The 13,447-nt window shown below is 32.8% G+C and overlaps 1 protein-coding gene across 3 annotated transcripts in view; it reads right to left on the reverse strand.

Annotated features, from left to right (window-relative positions):
• Positions 1-2,167: 2,167 nt before the first annotated feature.
• Positions 2,168-13,447, reverse strand: part of STXBP5 (syntaxin binding protein 5 (tomosyn)) — a 189,958-nt gene continuing 178,678 nt past the window's right edge. For 2 of the 3 annotated variants that reach the window (XM_011964818.1, XM_011964817.1), the window contains 2 exons: positions 9,959-10,179; positions 2,168-7,924 (listed from right to left, as the gene is read on the reverse strand). In XM_011964818.1, the coding sequence (XP_011820208.1) occupies positions 7,883-7,924; positions 9,959-10,179 (263 nt within the window). In that variant the 3' untranslated portion in view covers positions 2,168-7,882. The remainder of the gene's footprint in view (positions 7,925-9,958; positions 10,180-13,447) is intronic. The other variant, XM_011964819.1, reaches the window with a different exon arrangement.

Here is a 13,447-nt window from a genome sequence, read left to right on the forward strand (position 1 = left end):
AACTTAACTGGATGTGGTGAGGCACACTTGTAGTCCAAACTACTTGGGAGGTTGAGGCTGGAGGATTGCTTGAACCCAGGAGTTCAAGGCTGCAGTGAGCCACGATTGTGCCACTGCACACCTGCCTGGGTGAGAGAGAGACAATGTCTCAAAAAATAAAAAAGCAAGCTGGATAAACACCCTAGTGAGGCAGCAGTGTGTTCTATCCCAACACACTCCTCCAGTGCTCTTATGAGTTACAATTCTCAGCCTCAGCACAGTATTTCTTCTACATACTAATGTGTTTTGCTTTATCTGCTGATATTTTGAGTGTCTGGAGGTAACAAAGAGTAGGGATGGCATTATTGTATCTATAAACATTATTCACAAAACTACCCAGTATTTAGGAGGGGCAATGGGAAACAGAGGGATTGTATTATTTCCCTGTTAAATGGGCAAAGAAAAGTGCTCAGCTAAAATAAAACATACTAAAGAGTAAAGAGAATTGGGGTGAGAGGCATGGGGGGCAGGAACAGAACTGAAATGGAAGCAGCAGAGAGAAGTGTAAAGAAAGGTTCAGAGTTGAACTCAGCCAGGGAGAGATGAACAAAGAGGTCTCTTGTTTGGTGGGACACACACACACACACTCTCTCTCTCTCCTTAACTTTAAATGAAGTCCTCAGACTTCTTTCCTTTCCTACTAACAGAATATTCTATTTTGTTGGAACCTTGTGAAATGCGTATCTTACTTTTATGCTGTTTTTGAAAGCAGTTACTTAAAAAAAGCAGCTATGGGGTTTTTAAAAAACAGTATAAAATCATATAAAATGACTAAAACTCAATGTTAGAATATTTCCATAAGTTTAAAGTTAACAGAATATACATTATTGATATTAAAAAGACAAATTGAATTTGAAAAAAATAGAATGACAGGTAAGTATTTTCTTATTTAAAAGATGTTTTAGTCTAAAAAGCATTTTGAAAGCTTTCCTTAAGGTACCTAACAAAACACTTTTGTACAAAAACTGAAAAAAGCATAAAAACAGGGCAAACATACAATTTTTGAACTAATGGAAGAAAATCAGAATCTTCCTGTAAACTCCTAGAAAATCAGAATCTTCCTGTAAACTCCTATGAAGGGTTACAATGACACAGCAATTTTTATCTAAAGCAGTTGATAGCACTGTACCATTTACACAGGACATACCCAATATAATGTTCTTTAAAAAGGCATGACCAGAGACATGAAGACAATCTTCAGTTTTTAAAATTTTATCACTTTATGCCTCTATTTCCTAGAAAAACACTGAAAAATTTTTTATTATTATTATTCCATAATAAACCAGATCACTCTACCAAATTATTTACATAACTTTGTAATAACTTAGGAACATATTATCTGTTCCATATCTAAGAATGTTTAATAACTTTCTAGATAAAAAAAAGTATCATGAAAATTATCCTTTGGAAACTGTTTTTTTTCCCCTGTAAAATTGTACTGCAAGCACTTCTTGCTAAAGGCTCACACAGTGAGACGAGACTGCCACCATGTGGGATAAGCATGCATCACAATAAAAAATATATATTTCAAAATCAAATAATCCTTCAGTATAATAAGAGAACTACCAGATCTTTTATTCTAAAACACAATAGAAACAGTGGTAAGTACTGTTGGGTCTTCTTTACATTTTTCAAGATTCATTAATGTGATACTCATTTTTGGTACAAGTAGCTGGACACTGACACTCTGTGGAAACCATCCACATCCTTGCTACCCAAAGTATGTTCGAAGACCAGCAGCATCTATATTAGCCTGAAGCTTGTTAGAGATGCAAAATCAGGCCCCACCTCAAATGCACTGAATCAGAATCTGTATTTTAATATGATCCCCAGGTGATTCGTGTACACACTAAAGGCCAAGAAGCATGCAATTAGATTTCATTCCTATTTCTTACTCTCACCCTGTCTCCTTTACTCTCCATCCACCCAACACAGGGGTAGGTGTTTTTCACCAAAAACTCCAGATAGTCAAGAAAAATATAGTTGGTGTTACCTGAGTTATATGATTAGCTTCACTTTCAGTAAATGTGGAAATCTATTTTTTTATCAATTATTTTCTTGGGTTATTAATAGATTAATTCCATAATTCAGAAAAAATTAGAACAAATTTTCCAGGAAAAAGGGCTTGTTTAGTTTCAGGAGAGATTAGAGTATTTTATTTTGCCCAATCAGAGCCCTTCAGCATAAAGAGACATTCATATACATATATATGAACATTTTCCAGAAACATTAATTTATAATACATTTTTTAAAATACCAGCTTAACGGTATTTATTTACAAAAATATTTCATTACCTAATTTTAAACTTTTTGCTGTGATGACAGTTTGTAAAGTACAGGAATGCAAAATAACTACAAAGTGTAACACGTTTTTAGTGTTTGCAATACTGCTTTTCTTTTTAGATGAAACAATACACAGATTTTTTTAAACCGTATTTCAAAATGCATATTCCAGCAATTACCTTTGAGATAGTTACTGGGACTGAGCAAGATTAAATAAAAAGTGCAGCAACTGAAAAACACCTGCAAGTTACAGTTTAAGGTATACACAAGCTAGAGCTCTATACCAAGCATGCTTGCCCCTGAAGTGGACAATGTTAGAAAAACTTAATCTTGCTCTTTTTCATATTGTCTTTTGGTAATGCATTTACAATGAACCAATAGTATAACTAGAAAGCAAAAGTGTTTTTCTGGTTCTAACTATCATGTGGAACAGAGGTCACACCTAACGTATCACGGTACTATTTATTTACAAAAAAAAAAAAAAAGTTAAAAAAATTAAAACATGATTTACCCTCTTTGCATTGCTTTCTATTGCTATGTTGATTCTATTTTCAACTCCTTACAATGTCTTCAGTAGAAGCAAAGTTTAGACAACACAAAACAAATTGCAAAAGTTAAAAAAAAAACCTACCAAATAAATAGGATTCCATTGCCATTAACCTATATCCATTTGAAATGCCTGAGTCAAACAACCTACAATAAATACTGGTTTATTTACATGACATACACTATAAGATTTTAAACGATGAGTCTCATTGTAAAATACTGGCAAAACTGACATTCATGATTTTCCTGATGCAAAGAATAAAATAAAGAGACCACTTACATGTAGCCCTGGACTACTGTACTGAATTTGTAAATGAATTGTGCCTATATTGTTAAAATTAATTTGTATTAGTAACTGAAGAAAGCAATGTTATAACCCTGGTAATTGGGAAGTTATTAAAATCATTTAATTCATCTGAGAAAGGTAAGCCAGTTTCCCCTTTTTTTCTTTTTTCTTTTTGGTTATTTTTGATTGCAACAACTGTTTTCTGTCTACAGAACCTTTTTTAAAACTTCGGAGGCAGTAGTAAAATCATTAATATTCACAAGAAAAATAATCCCCATAGCACTTTACAAGAAATTGATCAGAGTGATGAAAAGTGCAATTAACAAAAGCTGTAAACAGTATCTTCACATTCATTTTCAAATGAAAAGAAAAATCTGTGGGCATACATTTCAATCCAAGAGAACAAATACCCTAAAAGGGAAAAGAAAAAAAAAAAGGACATTTAAGATATAGGAGTGCTTTTTTATCCCCCAAAGTAAATACAGATTAAAAAGTCTAAGAATGTTGATCAAGTATCAAACTGATAAGGAACAAATTCTATAAACTACAAAATAAAAACCTTCATTGACAAAAATACATAAACTCTGTTTTCATTTTTGGAAATTTATTTTTAAAAAAGGTAGGAGAAATTACCTGGAAAACTATTTTAAATATATATATATATATATATCTATATTTTAAAACAATAGTTAAGGTAGGCATCCAACAGCAAGCTGAAGCTATTGAGAGAGATCTTGCAATTATTGTTGTGGGCATTTTCCCCCAAAATAAAATTAATATTTGAAAATGCTCAATAGAGGGTTTTTTAAAGCACAGAAATGATATCTTTCCTGTTCATGTGTGAAGATTTTTAAATGATGTATGATTTTTTTTAAATTAATTGTATCTCGATATGAGATACCAGTATTTCTTATTATAAGCGTAAAACATAACTTTTTGTATGGATAATATACATACTTTTTAAGTACTTTGACTTAAACTTAACAAGTTCACCATTTTTAAAATTAAAGTACATTTATAAAAATTCCATTTTAAAACTAAAAGTATATTTTCTAGCAGTATGTATAAATATAACATGTTACTGTGATCTTAAAACAAATCTGAAAGTGTTGCAATAATTTAAGACCAAGAACACTGAAACATACAGCAGATTATTTTACTATTTTTTAAATCTATATAAAACCCTATTAAAGGTTTTAAAACTGATCAGTTTATTTAAGGTACAGCTAGCAGCATATTCATGATTTTGGTATGTTTTATACACATGTATCACTTGGTTTAAACTGAGCAATGTGGATTAAATGATAATAAAAAGTTTTCATTACCTAAAAAAGTGCAGAAAAAATTCAAGTTTAAAGTTCAGTGCTCTTTATTTTGCTGAAACAAATAAAATCCCAAAAGTTAAAGTGTAAAATAAACCTTTGCCACAAAAAATTTACCTTTGGATATAGCTTTTCTAATGTCACATGAGAAATGCCTTAAGCAGAACATATATGGAAGATAGAACTCAGGGTAAAACTTTGAACTCCGTGGTGTCTTCCACATATCCTTCCTTTCCTCAGCTGTCTCCCCAGCACCCCTGAACCTAAAAGTATGTAACACTTTCAGACTTGTTTAAAACACTCACATATCTACATGAAATAGCTTCAGAGGAACCTACAATTAAGAAGTTCTAAGCCAAAAAAAAATTGCTTCGTTCTTTAAACTACTGTACTTAATTAAATTGTAATATACTTACACATAATAACACAGACAAGTAGCAGCATTTTTCACATCCATAAAAAATCAAATGGAGAAGTTAGTAATAGCTCAGTCGAATCTATAACCATTTTTTTGGAAACACTTTGTACAATCGAAATGCAAAGCAAAAGTGTTAAGATGATGCAAAACTTTAAATGGATGTAATGTACACAATTTGTCAGAATATAAGATTTCAAATAACTTTCTCAGCAAATATATATGGTTTTTAGTTTGAAAACTGAAATGACTGGATATATGGTACATACAGAAAAACCACTTCCTACTTACAAACTACTAATCATGAATACTTCAAGGATTTTACAGTCAAGGACAAATGCAACAAAACAATGAGGATATGGAGAGGGCACATAAAAATCTTTCATTTCTCTGATATTTTCTATTTTGACTTTATTTTTTTTTTTGGTCAGTTTTCCTGAAATCGTAGCTTGCTGGTGACTATTACTTTCTTAGTATTTAGAAAGAAAAAAAAAATAGAGATGTTACCTCTCAAATTACAATAAATTCCCTGGGTTAGTTATTACTGCAGACTGTCTCTTATCTACAGACGGAATCAAGTATAACTCTAAGAAGCTTATTTCCTACACTCAAACATACTTTAAGCTTTCTAATCCTAACTGAGTCTCCCGTTTGTTGTGCATAATTTGTAGATTAATTTAAAAATTAAATAACTCAAAACACTGACTTAAGATTTTCTTACAAAATCTTGGAAATCTATGTAAGGTAAATGTATATACTTTTATATTTGAAAATAATTACAAGATTAGTTCATTTTGTATACAACAGGAAAAATGACAGTAAAAATGAAGTTAATATACAAATACATTTGTGTTATATAACACAAAATAACACAGCAAATTAAATAACTGCAGCTAATATGACCTTCCACAGAGATAGGGAACCAATCAGTATATTAATCTACATAATGTTTTTCAACTTCTTCAAATCCATAACTGTTGATTTTATTGATGACATTCACAAAACTGTACCTTTAAAATAGGACCTAACACTTCCTGTGACATATCATGGAACTATGGGTTTATTGGATGATAACACAAGTTAAGCAATTTATAAGCTGCTGAATGTTCAGACAGCTGACATTAACTAAACAGAAATATGTTATTCATTGGTACTTTCTATAAATTCAAAAACTTTTGAATAGGGCTTATTTAAAAAATATTTCTTTTGGCTTGATCAATTATCTGTATCACACATATTTAGTCCCTACCAAATGATATTTAAAGTAAACTTTGATGTAAACTTTTGTATCTAGTAGTGCATGTTATAAAATGTAAACATAAAAGCTTTATTAATGAAGAGTAGAGGAAAATATGCATAACAGACTGTATGAAAAAGATGTCTGACATATTCCTTTAATGATCATATGGAGTAGAAAAACAACCATCTTGTTTACTATCAATTTGTGTTCTGATTATCTCTTAATGAAAAAACAAAATAATTTAAAGGAATTTTTTATAGAAGACAATATTTAAATTTCATTAACATTAATTTTAATGCTTCCATTTCGCTTCTGCTGGGTTGCTTTAACAACAATCAATAATCATCTTAGATTAGTCTGTATTCTGAGATTGCTTACTTCTAGATCTACTAGGTGGTTTCTTTCCTGTCCATAATGCTAGTCTATTAAACAATCATTCATTGTCCATTGCTGGTCTCGAATTGTATTATATTCCAATACAGAAAAAATTTAGCTATCACAGTGTACATATTTTCCTTTCTTTTTGGCTTTTTGGAACCTTGAAAGGATATGTACAGATTTATAGAATATTTATACAGAAAATATTTTGTAGGTCATCAGACTAAACTCTTATATAGATAATTATTGACAACAGATGCTTGTAATTTTCCATGCGATAGCATGTGCACTAAGATTTAATTGGCTCATCACCTGAGTGTATTGGAACAGTTAGCAAATAAAGGGCATTTTAAAAAGGGAGCTGAGCATTTTACTGAAATAATGAAAGGTTTTTTTTTTTTTAAGCAATTTTAATTAAAGAATGCAAAGGTACATTTGGTTAAACATTTTATAAAAATTCAAGCAAAATTAAAAACATAGCCAATTTCAACATTTCTACAAATTTAACCAGTGTTATTTTGGTCAAATCCACCTTTAGCTGAATTAATGAGAACAAGGACAAGGGACATTGAAGTATTCTCCTCACCACAATGGAGGTTTTTCTCACTTTCCACACTGCATAGCCACTACATGGAAACTCCCAGAATGATGAGCAATTCAGTCATGCTCTACACTTTTCTTTTCAATGAAAAGTGATGTATCTTCTTGTTTTGCTTTTGACAAAATATGAACTAAATACAAGTCTATAATAACAAGAATCCAAGAGTAGCTCATACACAAGTCAACTATGTGTATGTTTTTACTATTTAAAGCCCACCATTCAGCTTATTTGTCTAAAGAGATGATAACAGTTTGTTTCTTTTTCATTAATGATACTGATGACCAGTCAGTGTTAAGAGAGGGAAAGTCCAAGACAGCTGCTTATAATTCAGTCCAATGACACATATATAACTATTTCAGCTTCAAGACTTCTGACTTATTGCCTCTGCCCCAAACAGGTCAAACACTGACGGCAGATAAAATGGCACAAACTCTTTTGGCATATGAAAGTTTAATACAGGAATGATCCAGGATTAGTCCCTGCACCAGGTCTCCTCAGAATCCCCCTTGGTTTCTTCATCTGTCACGTGTGACCTGTTTAATTCCCAAATTGTCAACTCATAACTGGCACACATCATATACTCCATTTCGAGTGCGTGTGAACACTCCTCAGTTAAAGCCACATGACTGAGGTAAAACAGTGCATGATTGTGCTAGGAAAGAACAGTATTCAGTGACGAACATCCCTTTAAAGTTAACTTTTTTAAATAATGTAATAAAAATGGAAAACTTTTTTCCTTCTGGCTGAAGTTGGACTTATTGGATTCTGGTTGTCAGAACTGGTACCACTTCTTATCTTTGTATTTCAACATAATCTAAAGGGGAAAAAAAATAAGAAAAACATGTTTTTAAAATGCCAGAACAATAACCTTTATAAGTTATAAGTGATTTCTGTATTTTTCCAAAACATTATGTCATTCTGCAATATTCTGTAGTGCTACTATATTGCTTACTTGAAATCAACTTACTGAAAGCAGTAAGAACTATTCTGTTTAGAGGAAAAAATACGATATCCATTAAGAACTAGCCTAGAATTCCTCAGATTGCTTAGAAATGTGACATAATTTGGTGACCTAAGCTAGTAATATAAAAGTAAGATAATTTTTATTTTGTACTATGAATTAAAAATAATGCTTGAAGAACTGGGGAATTAAAGGTTGAAAATGCTACTCCTACTGCCATCTCAAATTTACTGAGCATCTACTCTGAGCCAGACACTGCATGACACAAGTTCCCTACTTGATTTCAGTCACAACCATTCTTGGGCTAGGCATTGTTTTTCTCTCCATTTAATACATGACACTGAAGCTTCTAGGGGTTGCCCAAGGTAATGCAGTGGTGAAAATGGAATTTGTGCCCAGGTAGTCTAATTAAAGAACCTGTGATTGTAACTACCTCAATGTACTGTCTTCCTTAGACTCTGAAATACAGCTCAAGACCAATTGGTAGAAGGGAAAGCTATCAGTGTAAGATTAAGTTCTTTCCTAAATATTCAGAGTGTGAATATATTCCAAAATTGACTGAAGTGCTACATGCTGTGGAGATCATACAATCGGGTGTAGGGTTATGACAACAAAAATCCTGACCTAGATTGACCATCACTAGCCTGTATGTGAGGTGCCTGTGGGTATAGTACAAGTAATCATAAAGGATCTCTGAACCTCTCTGAAGCCCTAGACAAATATCTTCCACGTCAAGTTACCTCTTCATGCATTCTAGGTTTCTGGATTTTTGAGCAAGGAGAAAATGACTTTTGATTGAAAAATTTAAAAAAGAGTTATCACTACTAATTGGGTGCTCAAATATAAAAACAACCTTAAAATTGTTTCTTCAGACAAATTCAAAATGTCCTCAAGGGCCCGCCTAGGAACTAGATGTGTGAAGTAACCTAGTGTAAAGCATCAAGGAAAGGCAGGCCTGTGTGTCAAAAAGAAAAATGTGAATTTCCTGTAAAGACTTTTAAATTCAGCTTTTTAAGAGCACAGTGTGGTGTAAGGGGACCAATTGGGGATCCCTACTTTACAGCATATGTCTCTGAGCTCTATCATGACTTCCTAGGTCCCCCATTACAAAATGCACCTCTTTACTCCTCCATATGAATTGGTCCACAAGGCGGACTTAGTATTATTTATTTAAATAAAAAGGTTTGTCAATTTTAGTTATTTATATCTACCTGGAAGACTCAAGGAGGCAAATTATATCTTTCTCTAGGACAAAGTGGTAGTAGACTCTGAGGCATTAAGAAAAATTAACATTGGGACAGGCGCGGTGGTTCACGTTTGTAATCTCAGCACTTTGGGAGGCCAAGGCTAACATGGAGACTATCCTGGCTAACACGGTGAAACCCCATCTCTACTAAAAATAAAAAAAATTAACTGGGCGTGGTGGTGGGCGCCTGTAGTCCCAGCTACTCGGGAGGCTCAGGGAGAATGAGGTGAACCCAGAAGGTGGAGTTTGCAGTGAGCCGAGATCGCACCACTGCGCTCAAGCCTGGGCAACAGTGTGAGACTCTGTCTCAAAAAAAAATAAAAAATAAATAAAAATAAATAAAAATTAATATTGGTATTGCATTCCTTAAGGAATAGTTGTAGTTGCAAAGCTGTTAGCTTTCTTACCAAAACCCTGAAGGTGGGCAGGTTCCTTCAAAATTTATAATCTTATAGTAAGAAACCAAAGGCTATTGGAGATACATTCCTGTATGGTTCCCTCTGGTGGCAAAAATTAGGAATTTGCCATAGTACAATGAATATATGCAAATTCATGTGTGTAGAATAGCTATAAAAATAAAATAACATTCACACTTGCTTTATCTAGGGCTTTTTGTTCAAATATCTGTTTGAGAGTTGTACCTCATGAGCATGTTTAGAAAATGACTCTGCACTTGATAACATGGCCGCAGTTCTTTCTTCCAGATCGCCAAGTTTCTGTCCTCTTTCATCTAGTGCCAACCTGGCTCGTGCTAATTCACCGACAACTCCAGAGGCTGCCCCTTTCACACCTTCAATGCCACCAGGGCCAGGAATATGCTGTGCAAGGCTCCTTGAAGCCTTTCCCGAGGACGATTCTCCAACTGAACACATTTGATAAATGAAAGTGTAGCTCAAAACATGAAAATTTTACTAATATAAAATCCTACTACATGATAGCATTAAAATATAATTTTTGGATTGAGTGGTAATATAATTGAAATAAAATTATAAAGTGAAATACGCTTAATACATGCTTTCTTTTGTTGGTTTAATATTGGTGTAATAATTTTTAGATACTTTTTCAAACATGAAAAAACACAATGTACATTAAATACTCTATACTAGTTCATACAGCAGGACTTATGCAAAAAAGAAGCTGGTAAATATTTAATGAAACACATAATAGGTATATTGATACCAATTTATATAATGGCAAAAACTGCTCTTTTGTATGCAAAAAATGAAAGATAAAGATATTTAGCTTCAAATATACAGATTTAAATTTAAATATACAGATTTGATTATGTTTATTTACTCCACACTTCCTCTTACTTAAAAATATACTATGCTTAGGCTCAGAAGTAAAGATAATTAAATAATTAGTAGTCTATTTCAGTCTCCAAAAATTATAGGCATGCTATATTCTTTTCTTTTTCTCCATTTATCTTGTCACTTACCAAATGGATCACATTATTCCTTCAAAAGATCTTGGGATTCACTCTTTTCTTTCCTTTTGCTATCCAGATTTTTTTTTACCTAACACTTAGATTACTGTAAAAGTCTTAAATTCTTTAAAGGCTAACCCCAAGTTTCCTGGTTCCTCAGCTTACATTTCTTTCTTTCCTTTTTCTTTAAATATAACTCATATACCACATTTGCTCCTTTAAAGTGAATACATTGGTGATTTTTACTTTATTCGCAAGGCTGTGAATCACCATCACCACTAATGAATTCCAGAGCATCTCATCACTGCAAAAGAAGCTCCAGGCCTGTTAGCAGCCACTTTCCATTCCCACTCTTTGCAGTTCTTGGCAATCACTAATCTACTCTCTGTCTCTATAAATTTGCCTATTCTGAGTATTTCATTTAAATGGATTCATACAATAGGTGGCCTTTTGAGCTGGCTTCTTTCACTGAGAGTAATGTCAAAGGTTATTGATGCTGTATCATGCATCAGTACTTCATCCCTTATTATGGCTGAATAACATATCATTTTATGGATAAAGTATATTTTGCTTATTCATTCATCAGCTGATGGACATCTGGGTTGTTTCTACTTTTTGGCTATTATGAATAAAGCTACTATGAACAGTTATACAAATATTTGGGTAAATGCATGTTTTCAATTTTCTTGGGTATATGCCTAGGCATAGGATAGCTGGGTGATGTGATAACTGTATGTTTAGTTTTTTAAGGAACCATCAGAATTTACCAAAGAGGGTGCATCATTTTACATTTTGACCAATAATATATGAGGGTTCCAATATCTCCACATTCTTGCCAACATTTGTTATTGTGAATCTTTTTGATGACATACATCCTAGTAAGTGTGAAGTGGTATCACATTGTGGATTTGACTTGCATTTCCCTAATGACAAATGATGCTGAAGATCTTTTCATGCATTCATTTGTCATTTGTATATTTTCTTTGGATAAATATCTATTGAGGTTGATACGGTTTGGCTGTGTCCCCACCCAAATCTCATTTTCAATTGTAGCTCCCATAATCCCCATGTGTCATGGGAAAGACCTAGTGGGAGGTAACTGAATCATGGGGGCAGGTTTTCCCATGCTGTTCTCATGAGAGTAAGTCTCACAAGATCAGGTCTTATGCTTTTATAAAGGGCAGCTCCCCTGCACATGCTCTCTTGCCTGCTGCCATGTAAGATGTGCCTTTGCTCCTCCTTGGCCTTCCGCCATGTTTGTGAGGCCTCACCAGCCATATGGAACTGTGAGTTTATTAAATGTCTTTTTCTTTATAAATTACCTAGTCTTGGGTATGTCTTTATTAGTAGCATCAGAATAGACTATTACACAGATCCACCTAAAAATTGATCTATTTGTGTTCTTATCATTGAGTTTTAAGAGTTCTTAATATATTCTGGACACTAGACCTAATCTGATAACAGGTATGTGATTTGCAGATAATTCATCGCATTCTTTGGATCATCTTTTCACTTTCTTGATAGTATTCTTTGAAGCACAAAGTTTTAAATTTTGATAAATTCCAATCAATATTTTTTTTCCTTTGGTTGCTTGTGATTTAGGTGTCGTATCTTAGAAACCACTGCCTAATCCATGGTTATGCAAATTTATACCTGTTTTCTTCTAAGACTTACAGTTTTAGCTCTTATATTGAGATCTTTGAGCCATTTTGAGTTAATTTTTGTGTGTGGCGTGAAGCTGGGGCCCAACATCGTTTTGTTTTGTTTTTTTTTTTTTTTGCAGGTGACTATCTAGTTATTCCAACGTCACTTGTTGAAAAGACCATTCTTTGGCCACATAATTTTCTTGGCATCCTTTTAAAAAATCAATTGACCATAAATGTATGAGCTTATTTCTGGACTCTCAACTTTATTTATCTTTATGGCAGTACCACACTGTCTTGATGACTATAGCTTTGTAGTAAGTTTTGAAAATAGAATGTTTTAGTCCCTCCAGCATTTTTCTTTTTCAATATTTGTATGTGTGTGTGTGTATGGCTATTTTGAATTCTTTGAATTTTCATTTGAATTTTAAGAACAGCTTATTGCTTCCTGAAAAAAAAAGTTATGATTTTGATAGGAATTGTGCTAAATGTGTAGATCAATTTGTGGATACTGCCATCTTAACAATGTTAAGTCTTCTAATTCATGAACGTGAGATGTTGGTCCACTGACTTACATCTTGGTTTCTCAAAATGATATTTTGAAGTTTTTACTGTATATGTCTTATACTTCTTTGGTTAAATTATTTCTAACTGGTTTATCTTTTTGATACTACTATAAATGAAACTGTTAATTTCATTTATGAATTAGTCATTGCTTGTGTATAGAAATGCAATTCATTTTCTATATTGATCTTGTATCCTGCAACCTTGCTGAAACTGTTTATTAGCTATAATTATTTTTGTGTGGATTCCTTAGGATTTTCTATAGATAAGATTACATCTGCAAATAGAGACAGTTTTACTTCTTCCATTCCAATTTGCATGCCTCTTACTTGCTTTTCTTGCCCAATTTCCCTGGGTAGAGCTTCCTTTCCTATGTAAAATAGAAGTGGTAAGAGCTCTTTGAATATGCATATAAAACTTATAATTAGCTATACATTTTTGGAAGGATTTTGATTAGAACTGCATTAACTGTATATGTGTATATATACATACACACA

Source organism: Mandrillus leucophaeus, unplaced genomic scaffold (genome assembly GCF_000951045.1).
Source record: "Mandrillus leucophaeus isolate KB7577 unplaced genomic scaffold, Mleu.le_1.0 Scaffold708, whole genome shotgun sequence".
In the NCBI taxonomy this organism is placed as follows: domain Eukaryota; kingdom Metazoa; phylum Chordata; class Mammalia; order Primates; family Cercopithecidae; genus Mandrillus; species Mandrillus leucophaeus.